At 52.9% G+C, this 22,131-nt stretch overlaps 8 protein-coding genes across 8 annotated transcripts; 6 read left to right on the top strand and 2 right to left on the bottom strand.

Moving 5' to 3' along the window:
• Positions 1-692: 692 nt before the first annotated feature.
• On the bottom strand, positions 693-2,814 carry N0V89_001301 (uncharacterized protein; the record flags this gene model as incomplete). Its single annotated transcript, XM_056210114.1, has 2 exons — positions 693-2,125; positions 2,226-2,814. The coding sequence occupies 2 exons, from the start codon at positions 2,812-2,814 to the stop codon at positions 693-695; spliced, it is 2,022 nt and encodes a 673-aa protein (XP_056076936.1).
• A 1,623-nt stretch (positions 2,815-4,437) lies between these two features.
• On the top strand, positions 4,438-4,827 carry MOH1 (protein yippee-like moh1; the record flags this gene model as incomplete). Its single annotated transcript, XM_056210113.1, has 2 exons — positions 4,438-4,536; positions 4,594-4,827. 2 exons carry the CDS (start codon positions 4,438-4,440, stop codon positions 4,825-4,827), a joined length of 333 nt encoding a protein of 110 aa, XP_056076935.1.
• A 490-nt stretch (positions 4,828-5,317) lies between these two features.
• N0V89_001299 (uncharacterized protein) lies at positions 5,318-6,574 on the top strand (the record flags this gene model as incomplete). The annotated part of the gene is made up of 4 exons (XM_056210112.1): positions 5,318-5,436; positions 5,547-6,263; positions 6,312-6,425; positions 6,472-6,574. The coding sequence occupies 4 exons, from the start codon at positions 5,318-5,320 to the stop codon at positions 6,572-6,574; spliced, it is 1,053 nt and encodes a 350-aa protein (XP_056076934.1).
• An 810-nt stretch (positions 6,575-7,384) lies between these two features.
• HEK2 (RNA binding protein, heterogenous nuclear RNP-K like protein) lies at positions 7,385-8,512 on the top strand (the record flags this gene model as incomplete). The annotated part of the gene is made up of 2 exons (XM_056210111.1): positions 7,385-7,775; positions 7,830-8,512. 2 exons carry the CDS (start codon positions 7,385-7,387, stop codon positions 8,510-8,512), a joined length of 1,074 nt encoding a protein of 357 aa, XP_056076933.1.
• A 932-nt stretch (positions 8,513-9,444) lies between these two features.
• HUT1 (UDP-galactose transporter) lies at positions 9,445-10,760 on the top strand (the record flags this gene model as incomplete). Its single annotated transcript, XM_056210110.1, has 2 exons — positions 9,445-9,668; positions 9,722-10,760. The coding sequence occupies 2 exons, from the start codon at positions 9,445-9,447 to the stop codon at positions 10,758-10,760; spliced, it is 1,263 nt and encodes a 420-aa protein (XP_056076932.1).
• A 712-nt stretch (positions 10,761-11,472) lies between these two features.
• On the top strand, positions 11,473-13,465 carry AIM9_1 (Phosphotransferase enzyme; the record flags this gene model as incomplete). The annotated part of the gene is made up of 5 exons (XM_056210109.1): positions 11,473-11,868; positions 11,927-12,138; positions 12,189-12,367; positions 12,417-12,503; positions 12,654-13,465. The coding sequence occupies 5 exons, from the start codon at positions 11,473-11,475 to the stop codon at positions 13,463-13,465; spliced, it is 1,686 nt and encodes a 561-aa protein (XP_056076931.1).
• A 531-nt stretch (positions 13,466-13,996) lies between these two features.
• Positions 13,997-17,352, bottom strand: N0V89_001295 (uncharacterized protein; the record flags this gene model as incomplete). Its single annotated transcript, XM_056210108.1, has 6 exons — positions 13,997-14,733; positions 14,996-15,262; positions 15,328-16,495; positions 16,559-16,577; positions 16,634-16,909; positions 17,030-17,352. 6 exons carry the CDS (start codon positions 17,350-17,352, stop codon positions 13,997-13,999), a joined length of 2,790 nt encoding a protein of 929 aa, XP_056076930.1.
• A 1,020-nt stretch (positions 17,353-18,372) lies between these two features.
• On the top strand, positions 18,373-22,070 carry N0V89_001294 (uncharacterized protein; the record flags this gene model as incomplete). Its single annotated transcript, XM_056210107.1, has 6 exons — positions 18,373-18,391; positions 18,515-19,664; positions 19,944-20,050; positions 20,194-20,375; positions 20,583-21,444; positions 21,499-22,070. The coding sequence occupies 6 exons, from the start codon at positions 18,373-18,375 to the stop codon at positions 22,068-22,070; spliced, it is 2,892 nt and encodes a 963-aa protein (XP_056076929.1).
• Between the last annotated feature and the right edge of the window lie 61 nt (positions 22,071-22,131).

Raw genomic sequence — 22,131 nt, 5'->3', positions numbered from 1 at the left:
TCTTCTTCCTACGCTCTTTTCTGTGGAAAGTGTGAAAGTGGGCGTGGTGAGATGAGTGACTAGGCGGTAGAGGTATGGGCAAAGTGGGAGATGGTCAACGTTGGTCAAACGTAATGCAATGCACAGTCTATAATGCAGGTATTTGGGAATAGTATATCTGGCCGTTTGATAAGGAGATTGGTGAAGGCATTGGAGCATTCGGGTGTGAAAAAGCTATTCCGAGTTTGGCGTAGCGAGCAATTACGTCATCCTCGTCCCTTCCTCAACCACCATCACCTTATGTGGAGCGAGCAGGAGTTTCGGGTGATTCAAAGGTCAACCACACTTGCATTTGCATGGCACCATGGGTATGAAGCTTCGGGGAACAGATACAATGAATGAATGCATCATCTTATCCTACTATGCGCCAAATACAGAGATCTCGTTCGTTTACACGATAAGATTGAGACGCCAACAATGCTGTGATGACAAGGCAGTCTATATCGAGCTTACGCTGTAGCTCTCTATGTGGAGCTTACGCTGTAGTAGCTCGCGCCGACCCATACTATCCCAACGCCGTGCATGATCCAATAAGAGTACGAAACCCAGTGGGAAAGGATTGCGGGTGTGCAAGTGTAGGTGCAGGATGCGGGATGCCCAGACTATGCACTTACCGTAAAATCTTCGAATGCAGAAGTATGCTGCGAGTACGCTCAGAAGGGGAATCCGCCCTGGAACTGCTGGCCTCTTCGGCCTCCACCGCCGGGCATACCGCCCATACCTCCGAAGGGGGGCTGCCGCCGCCGCCAGTCTGGAAGCTGAAGCCACCCCCACCCCCGCCACGGCCGCCGCCCATGCCTCCGAACATTTGCATGAGGATCTCTGGGTCTATTCCTCCTCCCATGCCGCCTCCGAAGCCACCGCCACCTCCGCCGAACATTTCGGAGGGGGTCGATTAGGTCCTCGCCAGAGTCATAGCGAGCACGCTTCTGCGGGTCGCTCAAAGTCTCGTGAGCTTCCTGGATCTCTTGGAACCTCTGGTGAGCGGTCTCATCATCGGGGTTCTTGTCGGGGTGGTGCACGATGGCGAGCTTGCGGTAGGCCTTCTTGATTTCGGAATCGCCAGCGTCCTTCTCAACGCCGAGGATCTTGTAGTAATCCTTTCGCTTGCTCTTCTTGAGCTCGAGCTCTGCGTTCCTGATCTCCTTGGCGATGCCGGGCTCTGAGGGGTTGGCCTCGTGGATGGCCTTGAGCTCCTTGATAGCCTCGTCCCAGTTACCCGACTCTCCCAATGCCTTTGCTCGGGTCTTCTTCGCTTTTGTGTAGCTGGGATCGAGCTCGAGAGCCTTGTCACAGTCCGTGATAGCGTTCGTATATTTCTTGAGCTTGGAGTAGCAGAGCGCTCGGTTCTGCAGGATCTTCGAGTTGGTCTGCTTGTTCGAAGGATCAATTTCCAGCGCCTTGGTGTAGGTGTCAACGGCTTCCTGGATGCGACCCGACTTGAACGCTGTGTTGCCCTCCTCCTTCGTCCGCTCGAGCTTCTGCACCATCCGCAGATATTTCAGCGCATCTTTGAAGTCAGGATCACAACTCAGCGCCTGCCTAAAGTGTTGGAGAGCCTTCTCGTTCTCGCCCTGGCCGTACAGCGCGCGACCTCGGAGCACCAGTGCGTCCGGATCCTGATTGTTCCGTCTGAGCAGGTTCATAGCCACGTTTTGTGCCTCACCAAGAGCGTTGATGTTGCCCATCCGCAAGTGTGCTTCTCCTCGCATGAGGTTCCATTTCCGCGGCCTGTCCACGCCAGAGCCTAGCCCTCGCTCAGCCTCGTTGAGTGCGTATATAATCATGGACCCCGCGCCGCCACTCTTCAATGTCTCCTCGGCTTGCTGCAGATGCCGCTGCATGGTGAGCGCAGGCTGCATGTCCTTCTGCGTAGCATGAACAGCGTTGAACGCCGCGATTGCCTCGTCAGGTCGCCCCAGACTGGTGTACACTCTGCCTAATCGGAGTCCGACCTTCATGTTGCCGGGCTCGAGTTCATCTGCCATCTTGCAGTCTTCCAAAGCTTCGACGAAACGGTTTGACGACATGTAAGCGGCGGCTCGGTTCGAGTAGTAGGTGGCATTCTGAGGGTCGGCCTCGATGGCTGCGCATGATTAGCGGTTATTTACAGGTTGTGCGAGGTAGCGCAGTGCGGCAGGATGCAGCACGCGACCCAGCGAGCGTGCGACGTTAGCACAACGCACCTTTCGAGTACTCTTTGATAGCGGCGGGATAGTCCTTGATCTTGAAGAATTTGTTCCCCGCAGCCTTGTACTCCTCCGCATCAATGGTGGGCGGCTGTGCAGGCGGAGATGACTCTTCTGGGGTTGCAGCATATTTGGCCGACTCCGGCGGCGGACTCGTCGTGTACCTATGTGGAGGTGGTGCTGGCCGTGATTCTTCGCCGTTGGACTTGGGGAATGCTGCCGGGGCCTGTGCGGCAGCCGGGCTGGAGGGCGTCGGCGAGGTTGCGGATTCCCGGTCTATATCCATGGGCTGGGGAGTAGGCTGGTCGGCCATAGCGGACATGGCAGACGAGGACAGCCTGCGGAGCTCGTCGGGCGGGAGGTTGAGCGGGTGTGAGTCGCGCTCGTATTTGGACGAGCGCTTGGACGAGTAGGAGCTAGAGCGGCGTTCGCGCTCACGCTCTTTGACGCGGGTGTGGGACTTTTTGTCAGGCGACGAGGAAGGGGTGCCTGGATTACTTTTTGTCGAGGGCTTGCCGGGGGGGAGTTTCGGGACGTCGGGCTTCGCTGATTTGGAAGACTTGCGGAAGAGAGAGGGAAGCACCATGAGAGGCGAGCGAACAAAGGTCAGGAGGCCCGGTGTAACTGAAATTTTAGTGCGCGCAGTCAAGGCAAAGTTTGGTTGAGAGCGGGCGCGGACCGACGAAAAACGGCACTGGGATCAAGGGAGTCTTCTAGCACCTTCTACCGCTCTCGCTCTCGCTAATCCGCAGAGACGTGCAGCCGCGGGCGCGTGCTCAGCTGGGGGCTGGGCTGCAGCTCGTCATAGCAGCCAGGGTAGGTTGTCGTGAGACAGGGAAGGAATCGTTCATTTAAAACGTCGTCGTTTCGACACTTCTTCACGTTGTATGCGTTTTATGCGTGGTGCTTGCGGACACACAGTCTACCATCACTGCGAGGCCAACACCCAAAAACCGTCAAGTATGTATACAAAAGACACCCGCACTCCGCCAACTCTTCACCCGCCTACAGGATGAAATGATCGTCTCGCGTATCCAATCCGCGTCCAGGAGGTTGGTGCTTGCAGATCAAAACATCGCCAACAGCAACTGCATAAACAACGGTTATTTCGCTCCAATCTGCGGTTGCATCTGCGGTTTTCCCGCTGCATTTGATGTGCTGTCCTATCGTTTGCCAGCCTCTTGATATTCCCATTGGAAATGCTGCAAATGTGTCGACACGTCGTCACTCTACAACCGCTGGCCGAAGGATGTTACGTGTTGATCAAACTGGCTTGTGAAATAGTGAGATGGCTTCCAGGCATGCAGCAATGTCGGTTAACAGAATGACAGGCGGCTGATGGCCTGTCAACCGCCGTTTCTGAATCAGGAAACCGGATATGCTTCTCCATTGGTGGAGACCCCATAGCGATCCCACAGTTCCAGTGGGGAACAGAAGTCCGCAGCAATCGTGATAGGAGTAACTTCATCTCTGTAGTAACGCAACCGCATCTGATAGCATACGCACGTCTCATAGGATGGTATATATAACGAAGGCCGCCGGGCCAGGCCACGGCATGGTGTGAGGCTCGCTGCAATCAGCGTGAGATCTTCGTTTGCGCCATGTTGAATTCTGTTCGTAATGATCAAGCCATCCATATGTGCGTCTGAGCAGCAGGAAGAAGGTCCGTGAAAACTGACGTGAACTTCCGCAGCCGGCGCTTTATCTAATCGCCACGTGCCAGAGCTCCGACCCGACCGGGGTCGCACCTGCCGTCCCTCCACTCACAGCTCCCCGCCATCACAGTACCTCACAGCTCCAGTCTCGCTCGGCCACTAATGCAACCTCGCAGAGCGTGCGCACACTTCTCGTGGTGATCGACAACAAGGAGACAACGTCTCCAGCAAGCTTCTCACTTCCATCCCAAGCTGGTCGTCACAAGGACAAGCGTGGCGCCCAACAAGCCAGGGCACCAGTGCTCCCCAGGCATTAACGACAAGATTGAGGTGATCTCGCAAACCACTTGAACCACCTGTCACCGCTCGCCCGCTCTTTTGCTCTTCCTCTTTCACTGCAGCGTGAAGCAACTCCTCCATCTTCGCATCGGTCAACGTTCCGTGCCTTGGGTCCGCGGCGGACCCTTCGCTACCTCTGGACCTCGCTCTGCTCGCTGCGGCCGCCGGACATACGGTACCAGCTATACTCTCACTCAAGTCCGCATCCCTTTGCCATGGGTCTGACGTACAACATCTACCTCAGTGGAGGCCGCATCTATGGGTGTAGGACCTGCAAAACGCACCTCTCCAACCACGACGATATCCTCAGTAGGGTAAGCTCGCCCAAACGTGTGGTGTATACGTTATTGACCATACTGAAATGTCCTCAGAACTTCCGCGGCCAGCATGGCAAGGCATACCTCTTCGATCAAGTGGTCAACATCACCGAATCGGACCCAAACGAGCGCAACATGACGACCGGGCGCCACGTCGTACGCGATATACACTGTCGACAATGCAAAGAGACTGTGGGCTGGAAGTATGATAAGGCGTACGAATCCAGCGAGAAGTACAAGGAGGGCAAGTTCATTCTCGAGGCGGAGCTTTTGTGTACGGTATCTTGAGCGGTCGGCATCCCGGCTATGCATCAGCACGCGGCCGATCTTCCAAGCATGCATTTATATGGAGTTTTTGGGTATGGGATAGGGTTAGGTCTAGGGCACGGCATGGAGTTCAAGTATGGGTCTGCAACTTGGGCGTCTGGCGCGGTTACGGCAGGCAACAGGATGGTTGCTTGGTATGTGGACACACCATACTTCTCTCCCAAATGTACGAGGCCTTCCAGATGGACAGCACTCTAAATAGCTTACACAGCAGGCAACATGATGAAACGTTCAACTCGCAGCTTCCGTGCTTCCTTGAGGCCTGCATCTACCCCGCTCAATCCGGCGGGGTGGAGCACAAGCTCTTCCGATAGTGACCCCACCCGATGCCGAAGCTTTATTTCTTGAACTGCTCAGCCTTATCCAAACACCATAGCAACTAACCCATACTTCTTCCTTTTAGTGCCTGAATATTCTAGACACTGCTGTGTAGCGTACCCCAGAGCTTCCCATGGCAAAAGACACAATGAAGGCCGTGGTCTTCAAAGGGCCACATAAAGTCGTCATCGAAGACCGCCCTATTCCTAAGATCAAAGACCAGACAGATATCATCGTAAAAGTGGATAAGGTGTGCTGGCTGCTCCCATGCTCTGATGCTTTGCTAATCGTTCTCAGACTGCACTATGCGGCAGGTGCGCTGGACGCATCTCGTAGAACTTCAATTGTTGATTTGTGGACAGCGAGCTTCACGTTTACCGCGGCCACCAGCCTTCAGGCACGGACTTCATCATGGGCCACGAGTTCACCGGCCACGTTGAAGAGGTGGGCTCCGAGGTCAAGAACTTCAAGAAAGGCGACCGCGTGGTCACCCCCTTCACTGTGTCGTGCGGAGAGTGCTTTTACTGCACTCGCAACTTTTCGTCTCGTTGCGCCAAAAGTCTTCTCTTCGGCTCAGTAGGTCTTGACGGAGGTCAAGCGGAGTTCGCGCGCATCCCCCTGGCCGACAGCACTGCAGTAAAAGCACCAGAGGGTATCAAAGACGAAGCACTGGTGCTCATGGCAGATATCTTCCCCACAGGCTGGTTCGCAGCGCACAATGCATTTAAAGAGACGCCCAAGGAGGACATCAGCGCCAGCACCGTGGTCCTGATCGGCTGCGGCCCAGTGGCCCTTTGCGCCCTTGTCAACCTTGTGGACTACAAGCCGAAGAACATCCTGGCCGTTGACTCGATCCAGTCACGCCTGGACCTGGCAAAGAGTCTGGGAGCCGAGCCATGGAACTTCCAGACTGACCGAGAGGGTCTGGACAAGCGAGTGAAAGAGCTCACCGACGGGAGAGGCGCAGATGTCGTGGTAGAGGTGGTCGGCCTCTCACCGGCGCTCAAGATGGGCTATGAATTGCTGCGACCTTGGGGCGTCATCTCGAGCGTGGGCGTGCACAATGGGGAGATTCCTTGGTGAGTCGAACCGCATGCGTGCAAGACACAGGTGGGCTAAGTGTCTAGGACGGGAAACCAAGCATACAACAAGAACCTACGCGTTCAGATGGGAAGATGCCCGGTTCGCAGCGTGTTCCCGCAAGCGCTGCAGTCACTGAAGAAGCACCAGGACAAGCTAGGGTATGTCTGTGAATGACTATCACGGAGCACGAGCTAAAGATGACAGATTCATGGCGGACAAGATCATGCCGCTGTCAGAGGCCGTCGAGGGCTACGACCTGTTCGACAAGATGAAGGCGCAGAAGGTGGTTTTCGAAGCGCAGAAGTAGGTTGGAGACAGGCCAATGACGGCTGCGGAGGAGAGCTGGGAGTTGTATGCAATTAAGTGAAGCGCAAGTTCGCCGCAATGCGACCGTTTGTGGCTCGTGCGGGAGCGGGGCGAGCTTGAGGGCCGGCACACCCACGCGTCGAGCTGGAGCTTGGGTGCGTTGGGGTCGAGCCGCTGGTTCACGCGGCGGCAAGATGACGCAGAAGTGTGCCTGCATCGCAGCGCGTCCGCCTGCCCGCCGTGGGACCTGCTGTATCTGCTGCCATTCCCACTGCCATTGCTTTCTCTGTATAATTTCCGGACGTCGCAGCTGCATTCCCCAGTCGATACGGCAAGACCTGCCCGCCTCGCTAAGAGAGCTAGCAACAAAGCAGCCGTCCCCGCCGCAATATTCGTGTTCGTCCTCTGCAACCTTCGTCACCTTACCTGAGCGTACCTTGGTCACTCAAATCCGCACCCACTCCCCTCCGTCTCCACTACCACCCTTCCTCTCTCCTCCCTCCCCTCGCCTGCGTTGCCTCACCGCACGCCTCTCCTCCCACCTGTCGATCCGCACCGACCACCTCTCCCCCCGCCACTTCCGCAACCACCTGTGAGTAGCGAGAGGCATCCATGCATCCTAGCAGCACGTCAACAACCCACTGACACTACACGCGCGACAATAGCAGAGCGCATCACACACGCGCCCACCACCCTCTCCTCCTTCTTCATCTTCCCCAACTCACTCTCCGGTAAGTGTCGCGTTGTTCTCCGCCACGCGTGTGGACGTCACTGACGGCGCCGCAGCACCACCCTCCCCCATCCTTAGATCATGTCTGCAGAGGAGTCCCAGCAGGCCGTCCAGGACCCCAGCCAGGTCGCCGAGTCTCTGCAGCGCCTGAGCGTCAACGAGGATGGCGACGTCCAACCGCGCACCGAGCAAGAGTATGCCGAGTCGCAGCTCACTCTTCGCGCCATTGTGTCGTCCAAGGAAGCTGGAGTCATCATAGGGAAGGCAGGCAAGAACGTTGCTGACCTCCGCGACGAGACTGGTGTGCGCGCAGGCGTCAGCAAGGTTGTCCAGGGCGTTCATGACCGCGTCTTGTCCGTCACCGGGCCGCTCTCTGGCATCTCCAAAGCATATGGCCTGGTCGCAAAGGGACTGCTCGAAGGAGCGCCCCAGATGGGCATGGGCGGCCTGCTTCGGAGTGACGGCACTCATCGTATGTTCAATGCGCTATTTTCCCCCTCCAGTGAATGTCTGCTAATTCACCCAGCCATCCGCCTGCTCATCTCGCACAACCAGATGGGCACCATCATCGGACGCCAGGGCCTGAAGATCAAGCAAATCCAGGATGCCTCCGGTGTGCGCATGGTTGCGCAGAAGGAGATGCTTCCCCAGTCCACGGAGCGCATTGTCGAAGTCCAGGGTTCCCCGCAAGGCATCGAGAAGGCTGTGTGGGAGATTGGCAAGTGCTTGATTGACGACCATGAGCGCGGCTACGGTACCGTGCTATACAACCCTGCTGTGAGGGTCCAGCCTGGCGTTGCTCCCTTGTCGTCCAATGGCATCAACAGCGGTGGACGCTCGTACAATCGCACTGGGCACGGTGCAGACTTTAGCGATTCGCCTCCTACCTACAGCCGACGATCCGGATCGGATGCTGCGAGTCGCCCACCGCCTCCGACGCACACCGAAGATGGTGAAGAGATGCAGACGCAGAACATCAGCATCCCCTCGGACATGGTTGGTTGCATTATCGGCCGCGGCGGCAGCAAGATTAGCGAGATCCGCAAGAGCTCTGGCGCGCGCATCTCGATCGCGAAGGCTCCCCATGATGAAACCGGCGAGCGCATGTTCACGATCACCGGAAGCGCCGGCGCCAATGAGAAGGCACTGTACCTCTTGTATGAGAACTTGGAGGCCGAGAAGATGCGTCGCAGCCAAGCTGCAGAATAGTCGCCCTGCGCATGTTGCTCCGTTGGAGATTGACGCTGGATGAGGACGAAGGCGCGTCGACCGCTTCTGAGCACATTGGGACCTTGTCATCATCGCCCTCATCGTCTGGTTGGCATTCTCTCGCCAAACAGGCCCCAAAAGCAAGGCTTTGCTTACTTTCTTCTGTCTGCCCTCTTTTACCTACTACTGATGGATACCAACGGCCGGGGCATTATTTTATTCTAATTCGAGGTTCAAGTGCAAATTGAGCGAGCTGGATTGTGTCAGTTACGACTTTAACGACTTACGGAAGATATCCAGGACTGCTGCCGGACGGTCTGCGTCAGGCAGGATTTCTTTGGCTGTTTGAAATGGCGCGGTGAAGACAGTGTACTCCTGCAAGGGAACACCTCTCTGTACTACTCTCCCTAAAACCCTCCTATATCTACGAGCACTCCTGAACTACTTCTTTCCGATATCCTATTATCTACTCCTGTCTCTGTCTATGCAGAAGTAAGCTGGCTGGCGAACCAGCCTGTCTGTAGTTGTAGAGTACGAATAGATGATCTCTACGTCAAAGTCAATATGTGTTCCACCGCCGTCATTGTTACGCTTTCTGCTGGTGACGGTATCTACCTATCACATCGGCGATGCATCCCTCTCGGAACATGGTTCGGAAATCGGAATGAGGGAGGCTGGGCCCGTGCGGCCCGCGGCTTAGTCGCCGTTGGAGCTTGATGCCACCTTTAACTTTTTGGGAGTAATATAAAGTGTCATTCTCCGCCTCTTTCTTGGGGTTTACTTCGATTTCATGTTTCCTTGGTGCTAAAACGAGAGTGATTCGCGTCGATTCGGAGAACCATTTCGCCTCGAAGATAGAAAAACAATTGCGACCGCGTCCACTGCATTGCGGATCATACCACAACACCGGTATTCCCAGTTTGTAGTTCAGAATGGCGCAACCATATGATGCCACACCAGTCAAGCGTACATCTTCCGAGACACATACGCAGAATGGCAACACAAATGGCTCAGCGCGTCGACGAGCGAGCGTTACGGAGCGGATAGAGAAGCGGTTGGAGGACGTTGCTGAATCGGCAGCTAGGGACCCCGAGGAGCAGAAGCAGTCGGGGCTGCTGGCATTGGCAATCTGTGTAGGCGGAATCTATGCAAGTTTGTAAGTGAGAATTCTCGCCGTTCAGTGCGAATTATGGCTAATGCGACACGCAGCTTGAGCTGGGCATACCTTCAGGAACGGATTACCACGACTAAATACGGACCGAATCAGTCCCGTTTCACATATTCCATCTTCCTAAACACCATTCAATCCGCCTTCGCAGCGTGCACCGGCGCCGTCTACCTCTTCGCATCCTCCCCGCGCGACCCCAAGACCGGCACCCGGAAGGTCCCACCTGTCTTCCCCTCGAAACAGATCCTCTTCCCGCTGCTCATCATCGCCGTCACATCCTCGCTTGCCTCTCCTTTTGGATACGCAAGTCTGAAGCACATCGACTATGTGACCTTCATCCTAGCCAAGAGCTGCAAGCTGCTCCCCGTCATGTTTCTCCACATGACCCTCTTCCAGAAGAGATACCCGTACTACAAGTACGCCGTGGTGATCACTGTCACCGCCGGCGTGGCCATGTTCACGCTCTACAACCCTTCCACCGCAAATAAAGCGAAGAAGGGCGTTTCCGCAGACGCTTCCAAAGTTCTAGGAATGTTCTTGTTGAGCATCAATTTGCTGTTCGACGGCTTGACCAACACGGTGCAAGACCAGATCTTCAGCACCTTCAAAGGCTTCACAGGCCCTCAGATGATGTGCGCGCAGAACATCATGAGCACGCTACTAACGGTGTCGTACCTCCTCTCCGCGCCGTACATCGCTGCCTCCCCCATTGGCGGCGCGGTCGGCCTCACTGCCACCTCTGGAAACGAATTCGCAGACGCAGTCAACTTCGTCACAACGTATCCGGCCGTCGGCTGGGACGTCCTCGCCTTCGCGGCCTGCGGCGCCATCGGTCAGGTCTTCATTTTCCACACGCTTGCACATTTCTCGTCGCTGTTGTTGGTCACTGTGACGGTGACGAGGAAGATGTTGACGATGCTGATGAGTGTTGTGCTCTTTGGGCACAAGGTCACAGGGATGCAATGGGCGGGCGTGGGGCTCGTGTTTGGCGGGATTGGCGCGGAGGCGTGGTATCAGCGGGTCGAGAAGAAGGCTAAGATGGGGGCGAAGAAGCGGGAGGCGGCGGCAAAGAAGCAGTAAACAGAATTAGGGGGTGATGTGGGATGAAAGGCGTTCTCTGGATTTGAATTTTGATGTGTTTTGTGGAGAAGAGAAAAGGTGGGAGCGGTATACCCAGGCGTGGAGATAGACTTATTCGATGAATACATTTGCGGTATGGCTTTCACGTTCGTAAGTTTCCTGCCAATACGTGATCTCTCATTACATCCTGATATCTTTGAGCGAAATGCAACGGTAATGACTGAAAGCATACCTTGGCGTACGCTGTTTTACCCAGGATAGAGATTAGGAAGACAAGAACCCTGGATTCGTGCATTGAGTATGGGAGGTTCTTGGAGGGAGAGGACGTGGGACAAGCAGTATCCAGACACGAAAGTTTAAATTCATGATATTAAAAACTTCTCTTTCATCCTGAATTCGCTATTCTCTTCCCCGTCGCGATATTAGGTCCAGGGTATAGGAATCTTGAAACGAGTGATGCTGACATAAGCTGCACCTGATCTGTTGCCTGATCGCTCTCAGTCCCGATCCATCAACAACTTTTCCCTTCATTGAGGGGTGTAACAATTGAGATTGGTGCATCTTTTCTTCTGTCTGTGCTGTTTGAGACGCAGCAACGTTCTTTGAAAGGTTACGGGAACTCGTCAACTAGACCTAGCCATTCGTGACTTCTCAGCTGCGTTCGAGGGGCTTGAAAAAGGGTGTTCCACTCGACCGCTCTTACAACCGTAGCATGGTGCACTCCCGACCTCAGGTCGCTACTCTATGGAGCCCTGTGAGGTGTCATGCACCGCGTCGCTCACTCTATGAATCCGCATATGCACCCAACAAATTCGATCATGAACACTTCTACCAGCATAGCACTGGCCGCTGGCTCTGGGATGAGAAGAAACAGCTAGCGGAGAGCTATAGACACTTCGATATCCCTGCTCTCAAGGAGATCGCGGCGCAAAGCGTTGGTGCGAAACGGTGCATTTCGATGGGCAAGATTGCAGAAGGTCATTCAAGCAGGGTCTTTCGATTGAGGATGGATAACGGGAAATACGCGTTTGCGAGGATCCTGTATGCGAATCTTGATCCGGAGTGCGCGGCTAGGGCGATCAATTCCGAGGTCGCGAGTATGGAGTTTGTAGGTTGTTGCCTCCGGTTTGGAATTGAAAGGCGTCCTGCTGATGGAGACGGTGCAGGCTAGAACGGTGCTTGGGGTGCCGACACCGAGGGTCTTGGACTGGAGCGGTACTCAGGAGAATGCGGTGGGGGCTGAGTATGTTCTTATGGAAGCAGCGACGGGAACGCCGCTCTGGAGGCTTTGGCCGAAGATGGATGTAAAGAGCAAATTGAGCGTTGTTGCTGAACTCATCGAGGTGGAGAAGAAGTTTCTCTCCGTGGCGTTCACGCGGTTCGTGTCCGTCGTCCTGCTTAACAACAAGAAATGCTCATGTACGACAGCTATGGGAATCTGTATATTGCACAAGATGCCTTTCCTGGCTGCGAGAAAGCTGAAGTAAAGGGACAAGTGGCGCAATTGATTAAAGACGAAGTCTCCAGAAGATTTGTGATCGGTCCGGTGGCAGCGCGGAGTTTTTGGCATCACGAGCGCGCATGCATGGAGATTGATCGGGGTCCTTGTAAGTCTGTACCATTGGAAGGGATGGTCAGTATTGAAATTTTGAATAGGGAAATCTCCACAGGACTATCTTCGAGCCATTGCTCGAAGGGAGATTGCGTGGACAGTGCGCCATGCAGATCCGAAGACCCAGCGGAGTGAGTCGCATCTACCATTCATTCTAGAGATGCCTCTAAGGGCGGAGCAAAAGGCCTAGACCAAATGCATGATCCCAAGGAAGGATATCCCAATGACGAAAATTCCTAGGCTGCGAAGTTAGTGTTGAGCTGACAGCATTTCTACCTCAGGCTTCTACAACGCACCTTTCACAATGCCAGAACCTCCAATGCAGCGAGACATCAGCAAACACATTGCTCACTACCTCAAGCTCCAAGATCTTTCCGAGACCCTACTACCCGAAGGAGAAAAAAGCCGCGCCACACTTTGGCACCCGAACCTCCGGACAGCAAACATATTCGTGAAAGACAACAAGATCACCGGCATTATCGACTGGAACGATGTCTGGGTTGGGCCGTTATTTCTGCAAGCAGAGTCTCCCTCGCTGGTAACTCATGTGGGCGAGATGAAGCTAAAACTTCCGGATGAAAACGAGACGATGGATGAGGTGGACCAGGGGTTTGCGCGCCGCCAGGTCGACGGGAGTATGGTAGCCCAAGCGTACCGCGAGATGCTTAGGAAACAGAGTCCGTTCTTAAGCTGCGTGCGCAACGTTCCGCACGCAAAGAACACCCAGCTAGTTATACACTTAGCGCAGAATACGTGGCACGGCGATGTCGTGCTTCTAAGGCAGGTGTTGATTCGCGTCGCAAGGCATTGGGGCGATATGCGCCCGGACATCCCCTGTCCCATATCTTTCACCGATGCGGAATTGGAAGAGCTCCAACCCTACGCCGAGGGCTGGAACCATACCGCAGACATTTATGAGGCGTTCCATACGTTCATGGGCGTACATAGGGATGGGTGGATCGAGGAGAGGAATTATGAGGTCGCGGTTGAATACTTGAAGGAGATTATTGAGAAGATAGATTATGGGGAGGAGGATACGCCTGAGGAGAGGGAGGATTTCATGGCGAAGTTGGGAAGGGTGGGCGGGGAATGACGCGGTGGGGGAACGTGTGAACGTAGGTCACGCATACGTGGGACAGGTACTCAGCTCAATTGTAACACTAGTTTGCCGCTCTGTGAAATCGAATGAGTCATGCACACATTCAGCTATTACACCTTGCATGCATATCATGCGCGATCTGAAGTAGAGATTGCATTATACGGTGGATTGTACCAGGATGCGAGAAGGGCAGTCAGTCATAACTAGCCTTTGATCTATCTTAGTAGGCCTTTGGAACAATTAGACGTGACTTTTAACTACCGAATTGACATCTTGCGATGAAGGTTATTCAGTACGTATTCCAGGCTGTAGAAACCCTCTGGGACTCAACGAGGACATTTACTTGGAGAGTAAGCTACATTAAAATCTGTCTTCTCGAAGGAATGTATTGAGGAAGTCATTCTAGAGATGGCTACAGGTGTATGTCATGCAGCTTGGCCATTCTGATAAGAAAGAGGAATCTACACTAGGAAAACCAGATCAATGTATTCTGGGAGCCTTGACCGTGTCCTGAACGTGAACTCTTCAGTCCTCCTCATTACTGTCCGATGACAAATCGTCGTTCCCGTCTTCATCTTCGTCCTCCTCCGTCATAGAGTGCTCCTCACGTACTGGACGCTTCGACTTCGACGAATGAAGTCTATCTTTCCTTTGACCCGGCCGTGCATCATCTCGAGATGGTGTTCTGTTTGGATACTGCTTCCTGGCAAGGGGCAGATGTGGATCATAGTCATCATCTCGCAGTTCTAGATCGCGAGCTGTCGTACTATCGTTGCCGCGCAGTTTCTCGATATATTCTTCAAAGTCTGACGCAGTCCTGGCAATCTTCTGGAAGTTTGCCTTTGTTAACTTGACTGTGTTCCACTTCTTCTTCCCAGTCGCAAGTGCTTCTTCAGGGGTCATGCCTTCGGCGCGGATCTTGGCGACCCTCTCATAATGGCCCAGCGCGATCGCGGTTTGAAACGCGTTGCGGATTTGGCGTCCGTTCCAAGTTACACCTGCTTGAGTGCACTTCTCGAAATGTCGCGTAGCAAAGTCGAGCAGAGCATCTTTGTCAAAGACAATCCTAATGGCAGTGGACTTGTTGTCAATTTCCAGACGATTCATAATGTTGCGCCACATGGTTTTGGTGGACTCGAGATCAATGCTTGGATATCGGAGAGAGATGTGTATTCGCGATTTGAATGCTTCGTCAAGCACACCTGGTCGATTGGTTGTGAGGAACAGAATTCCAGCGTAGTACTCTAGTTGTCGAAGAAACACTGAAAACCGTTAGAGCGCATTTGGTACGTGAAGCAAGGAACCACTGACCGGATACGAGAGCGTTCCGTTGAATACTGCGCCAATCTCTTTGAACAAGGAAAACGTCCGCCTCATCTAGGAGGAGGACACATCCCCACTTGTCTGCTCGCTGTGTATGTTGAAGCAAGCGTAATTCAACTTCCTGTGGGGTTGTTCCAATATCACCACATGTAATTGCGTACAGTGGCCTTCCTGTGTACGCTGCTATCGTCTCGGCCGTACTCGTCTTGCCGGATCCGGGCGGTCCATGCAAGAGGATGATCAAGCCTTGCCCCTTACCTCTGACCAGGTCTATCTGGGTTGGTTTGAAGTAATCCTTGCTCTGCTTGGTCTTCTCCCGTGCGCGCTGGATACCGGATGCATGATTATCCACGAGTGCAACTAGAAGATCTCGATTGCGTTGGTCTATGACCAGATCGTCGAATCCTGCCCGCCTGGCGCTATCCGATTCGCGATCCATCTCATTGACGAGCTCAATATCTAGGCGACCTAAATGTGATGCGGGTCAGTCGATGCACTGCTGTTGCCTCGTGGTAATATTCAGTAGTACTCACTCCACCGCCGTGTCTGGAAGACATATCCGAAAACCCAGGGAGGTAATAGGACCAGATGTTCCCAGGAGATTTTTTTCTCATCAGGCTTGAAACGCTCCAAGCTTGCTCGGTTCGTATCCATGAAATCTTCGTATCGTTTTACGTCTACCTCGTGGCCGCTGTAAACTCGGTAATTTGTCACGCCGGGCCAATTTTCCTCAACCTCTGCCGGATTCTGTTTACTCCTGAAGAACCTTCCAAATTGAGGCTTCTTCGCAGGATAGTCCTGGAAATAGGTATCGAAATCGACATATATGTCGCTTTCAATCTGTTCGTGGCGGTCCTCTAATTCCAAGGCAATGTTTCCGCCATCATAGCTCTTATGTCCCCCACCAAAAAGAACTTTCCTTCCTCGTTCTTCCGCTTTGCGTGTCATTACATCTCTATCGGGATGGAATTGTACTGGATATAACGGCAGGCTGGTGATTTCCCTCTCTCCTGCATATGGCCTTATACGCTTTAGCACGTCTACAGGCCCGCAGTACACCCCGTCAAAGGCCATTTTGTAGCAGTCAACCTTGAAAGTCGTCCAGACTCCAACACCAGAATATTGTTCTTTTTGTAACATTCCCTCGTCGTGGAGTTCAGCGACCTCTTCATATTCTATAAAAAAAGGTGGAGGGGGAAGATGAGGGGAAGGATTCTCCTTAGGGTCAAGCTTGCGTCCTGGGACCTGCCCACCAGTCACGGCAAAAACTTTGTACAGCTGGTCACGACCATGGGACTGAGAATATACCATGTCGCCTATTTGGTAGAGATGCCAGATATCCTGGAAGCGGATGCTCGACAATGTGCCCATCTTCACACGCTCTCGTAACTCAATCTCGTCCTTCAATTCGTTGGTGACGAATTCGAAAAAGCATTTGAGGTGAAGGTATTGCGTTTGAACCAAATCTCGTCGATCTGAGACAGGGATGACAGATGACATGTCATCTTGCTTCGCTCCAGTCTCCTCACGTTTTTCGTGTTCAGAGGTAGTGCCTTCTTCGACAGGCATTGATAAGAGCTCTCCTTCTCGCCCCGAAGAGCTCTTCAAGCTATTCGCAGTGGTGTGAAGCGCAGTCCCCGATGCGGGTCCGTTCAGCTCTTCTTCGAGTCGTGCGATTCGAGCTTTAACGTCCGGTAGGAACTGTAAGATCAACTGCATGAGAGTTTAGCCGTGGCAACAAGTTGATATAGGGTGGTTGAGTACCTTGTACGGCGGATTCAACCTTTACAGATTGCGAAGGTCAGTATGAGTGACATAGTTTATCTGCCTAAAACTTACATGATTGGATACGTCGCTGACGATATAGAGGTGATTATGAGGAGTTCCTCAAAAAGTACATCGGAATAGATGCAGATTCTTTGAAGATTCTTCAAAGGTCCGTTCTCATCGGAAGGCAGTTCCCCTTCATGATGAGACGGTGTACTCTTTGGGTCGCCAGGTTTTTGTACGTAGAAAGCTTGTATGATGGGCATGGGCCAACGTAGGTTATGATAAAGCGGCTTCCTCCAGTCCCGCATTGAAGCTCTCTCTACCTCGCATACATACTTCCTCTTGCTGTGAGATGTAAGTCAGCCAAATTGGACCAACAGCCGATTGTGCTGAACACACGTGACGATAACGATTGCTCGGATCAACGACTGCAAGGAAATTTAAAGGTCTTTGTGTGGGACGCACTGAAAATTACCTATGCTTTCTCCAGGATTTCGTTGAGGTATGTGATCGAGGAATTTGCCGACAAAAGGAAAGAACGTAGGCTGCGGCGGTTGAGCTGGGTCGGGCGACGGTTTGCTCAAGGTTTCCTCTTCTTGCGGTGATGGCGAAGATGCCTTGCTTGAGGCTTCCTCATCTTGCAGTAGGGGTGGAGGTACTTTGCTTGAGGTGGAATCTCCCTGTGGGGGCGTTACTGTACTGGTTGCACCTTCGAATCCTGCAACATCTTTATCCACGGGTTCAGGGCCTTCAGAGTCCTCCTTTGATTTAGCAAGAAGCGCATCCATGATCGATGTCAACTTCGTAAGGAGACCGGACAACGGAGAGAAGAGATAGCCCGAACTGACTGAATGGACAAGGCTGAAGTTCAGACGGTGTTGGTGCCTGGAGTTGGGCTGTATTTGACTCTTGCGGATTTCTATTTCAACTGCCCATCACCAATATACAGTGCATTAGCTCGTCCGTGGAGCCAATAGCCTTAAGTTAAATGCTTAGACCTCAGTCATTTGGGGGCGATATGCATGTGGCCATAGATACCCCGCAGCGGCCTCGACAGTCGACACTCAGCCTCGCGACAGCCGTCTTGAGTCTTCAAAGATTCCCGTAAAACCGATCCCTACATTCATTAGTCGCTCGAGCATTATCGCGAATATGTCTGATTACGAGGTTTCGGAATACATGGTATCGTCTCTGAACGGTACAATACATTCCGCATTGCTGGGGAGGCCAGGATCCGGAGTCATCTTTGACGGTCGAAAACAACGATGGATGCCCGAACCTGGCGAGAACGCTCGCGAAATGTTGAGAAGCTGGATCCTAGCTTCACGTCCTCCTTTTGCTGATTTGGATTAGACCATACGATGAAATATACCGAGCCACATTCCTCGCGCGCGATGAACTTTTAGCGACAGCGAATAGGTACCGCAGAAAGCTGAAGCAGCCGACTCTTGCACTGAACACCACGCATAGCTGGTCCGAGGTTCAAGAATGCGTCCAAACTACCTGCACTGGATTGGATGAACTAGCCGTGACGGACAAAGACATGTCGGGTTCTTTGGGTAGACTCAAAAAAGCTTTTCGAGGGCTCTGTCGCAACGCCGGTGTGGGACAAACATGCGCGGCGTTGATACCTAACGACTCTTTTGGTTTTACTTCCGTGTTATGCGGAGGCCTTAAGGTAGTCTTTGCAGGTTTACGGGCCACAGGAGTATACAGGCATGAGGTGTACCGGACTTTAGAAGGGTTACCGGCGCAACTGGAAGACCTAGCTGCGAACGTCAATCTTTACGAACACGACGAGCAATTGCATGTGCGGGCCGCGGCTTTGTATGTCGCAACATTCCATCTCTTGAATCATATTCTCCTCTGGTTCTTGCAAAGAACATGGCGTAAGCTACGACATCTTTTATGTATTCGGTCAGAATCCTGCTGATGATTCTTGTGGCGTAGTGACCGGAGCGAAGCTCTTGTTCGATCCTTCGGGCTTCATCGAGAAGCTTCGAGACCACCAAGCCGAGTTCAAATTGGCGGCTCAGAGTTTCGGAGCACATCTGAGCACTCTTGCAATGAAGACTGACCTGGAGACTATGCAATTGCAGTACACGACAGCGTTCACTCAGGCTAAGATCAGTAGTCAGCTTGAAGCACTTATAAAATTCAAAGAGGAATTCCAAGAGAGACAGGCTCAGATGGAGGTGCGCGAACATAACACTCGGGTTGAAGTGTTGGAGAGTATACGTCCACTGCTCAACAACTTGATGGACTCCTTGCAGCAAAAGGCCATAAGTGCCCCACAACCTCGCCACTTAGTAGCTGGTCCGGAGGTAAATGTCGATGACACACTCACGGACTTTCTTTATGAGCGTGATCTCGTCAAGAATGACTGTGTCGCATTAGCCAAATTGCTCAAGGGAAAGCATCATCTTGCCAGATATGATATAAATCGGATCTCAGCCCTGTCATTCCACCCGCAGCTACGTGCATGGCTCACGGTCGACGAACCATCTCTGATTCTTCTCAATGGTCGAGCTGATGCTCGCCCGGACTCGGAAGTGTCGCTATACACCGCAAAGATAGTGCACCAGTTGCTCGAACACCATTGGGCACAAGCGGGGCAGAGCAGCTCAGGTGGCACAGTCATACCTTTGGCATTCTTCTGTGGTCAGCATCGGGACTGGCAAAGAGATGACAGTGGAACTCCCGAGGAGCTTGCCATGAGTCTCCTACTTCAGCTGGTGGACCGCGGCCAACATCATCTGAACACAAATATACTTCGAACCTTCAGCGAACATACGATCGGTGGAGATACAGATTCTATCTGCTCAATGTTTGGACGACTGATCTCTAGCCTTAGTCGCGAGGTCATTGTGATAGTGGTAATTGATGGTTTGAGGTATTTCGCACAGCCACCAAACAGGGGCCATGGTACCAAGGTGGTTGTTTCGCAACTGGTTCAGATATATAGGAGGTCCCCGCAAGCGACCATGAAGTTCCTGTTCACCAGTCCGACGAAGTCACATTTCTTGGAGGACTTGTTTACCGAGGAGGAGGTATTGGAGATGCCAAGGGACATCCCAGCTACCGGCATGGAGTCGTCGCAGTGGTTGCGATTTAGAGTATGAGGCAACGAGGTCATTCTGGCCGCGGCAGCCACCGTACGTGGTCTGTGTCTGGCATGTCGGGAATGTCTCTGGCCACGGAGAGTCATCAAACATGCAGTGTGCTGAGTGTGCTGAGTGTGGAGGCGTCAATCGTTAGCGCCAAGCTAACCTATCTAAGCAAGGGGACTTGCTAGCTGTCTCCAGCTGATGATCGAATTGACTTGATTCATCGCATCTTCCTCCGAACATTAGACTTTCACACACGCTACATGTCCGAGAGTCCCGGACCTCGGCGGAGGCGACAGCCTGTTTCGAAAGGGCCTCGTCCGTGCGACGCTTGTCGCCGGCGGAAAACTCGCTGCATCCTTGACACAAGCCAACAAAAGTGCAATATCTGCATCCACAGAAGGACTGATTGTACTTTCTTGGAAGACCCTCCGAAGCGCTCGGCCCCTGTACCGTTGCCATCTCCTGACCGTGAAGTTCAAGTCGCGCCTGCACCGTCGCCTCATTATGTTCTTAGCCCAGGCTATGACCCGAGCCCAACGGCCACGCTAAATGCCAATGCGGTGCCAAATGGCATCGACACGCGGAAGGACAGAGCAGATGTCATTGCCCGTATCGATGAGCGGGGAAGATCGCTTGGACTAAACCCTACTAAGTTCGCCGAACTGTATGGGCTGGGGAGCGATATGGAACCTATTCTTATGGTTCGTAGATCCTGACGAACTACAACATTCACCATCTAAAATCCATCAGCGGCATCGTCCATACTCCACCATATGCAACGAGTATACACTGCCGACACACTCAATACGTCGAGTTCTGGAGCACGACCAAAACGTTGACTATCCAGTTACATTTCATATGGCAAGCATGGTGGATCCCTACTTGGTATCGATGCTGACCATAGTCAGGGCTCCGATACTAAATCTTCTCTTTTCGAAGATAACTCCGATGCTGTTGACTCCATCGAAGCTTGCGTCAAACCTCATGGAGAAAAGTTACTTCGGCTGTTCTGGAAGATCATACATCCATCGTACCCAATTGTTCACAAAGACGGATTCATGGAGAAATACAAGAAGTCCTACCGGTGCATTGATGCGCCTTTGTTAGGTGCAGTCTACCTCAATGCGATCAACTGGTGGTTCTACGATTCCAATCTGTCAAATCAGCCAGGCATAGATGTCGCCACCTTACGTAAGCTCACATTGCAGAACATCCAGCTCTCTTATCATCGACCTCGTTTGTCATCGATCGAAGCGGCCTTACTACTTCTGCAATGCAAGCCTGAGGATCCGCTGAATCCTGATCATACCTTCGCGTGGGGACTGACTTCGCAGGTTCTATCGGTTGGGCAGGCTTGCGGATTGCACCTTGATGCATCGGCGTGGGCGATCCCTGAATGGGAAAGATCTCTGCGAAAACGACTTGGCTGGGCTATCTATATACAAGATGTATGGACGGCGCTCGCGCATGGTCGGCCCACACATATAACGGAAGATGATTGGGGTGTCACCCCCCTCGCCGAAGACGACTTCGACATTGCGGATGGTACGAGTGTCGAAGGAGAGCAGTTTCTGTACTTTCAATCGCTCACAAAAATATTGCACACTGTCCTCAGGACCTTCTACACGGTCAAATCCACAACGCAGCAGGACACGTCGAAGCTAAAGGAACAAGCGCAACCAATTTTCGACTCCCTTGAGCGGTGGCATCTATCTCTACCGCCATCGCTTGCAGTATCTAACCTTCCACCAAGAGAGCTCTGCGCGAACGGTATGTCTCGAAGCACTGCAATCCGAAAAGTCTTTGATCACTAAGTCCATGCAGGCAATATACATCTCGCTTATTACGGCGTAAAGATTAACATACTTCGCCGCCTAGTGCGCTCGACTGCTCTCGCTCCACTCTGTCTCGATATACCAGCTCTTACTGCGATCAGAGTCCATGCCCACGAGACAGCGCAACAAGCCACTTCTTTTGTGGCGTCATTACGACTCGAGCATTTGGACAGCTTCTGGTACTTTGTCGCACCTTATCTGTTCTCTGTCATAGGCTCCTTTCTCACACTACTACTGGTCACTAGTCTTACGCCAGCAGAGCGCGATCATTGGCGTGAGTCACTGAGAGCTTACCTATGGACACTACGCATCATGAGCAAGTCCAATGAGCCGATTCGATACGCCGTGAATCGCCTGGAAGGAGCCATTCTCCGTGGTCTGGAGCACGCGCTCGTGTTCACGGTGGAGGGTACCTCACCGGTAGCTTTTGAAGCTACGCCTGGCCAGTTCAACGCGGACCCAGACGCCTTTGCGCTCGGTTTTGGTTTTACAGACGGTTTTGATCCTATTGAAATGGACCTAACCGCTTTCGATTTTCTAAGTAATGCTACCCTTGGCTGACTGGCCAAATGGCCCGCAAAGTCATACTACCGACAGTACACTCGCAGTAGTTACAACTAAA

This window comes from Didymosphaeria variabile, assembly GCF_027946475.1.
Source record: "Didymosphaeria variabile strain IMI 356815 chromosome Unknown scaffold_1, whole genome shotgun sequence".
In the NCBI taxonomy this organism is placed as follows: Eukaryota; Fungi; Ascomycota; class Dothideomycetes; order Pleosporales; family Didymosphaeriaceae; genus Didymosphaeria; species Didymosphaeria variabile.
The sequence above is the reverse complement of the archived record's forward strand: the minus strand, read 5'-3'. Positions and strand labels throughout refer to the sequence as shown.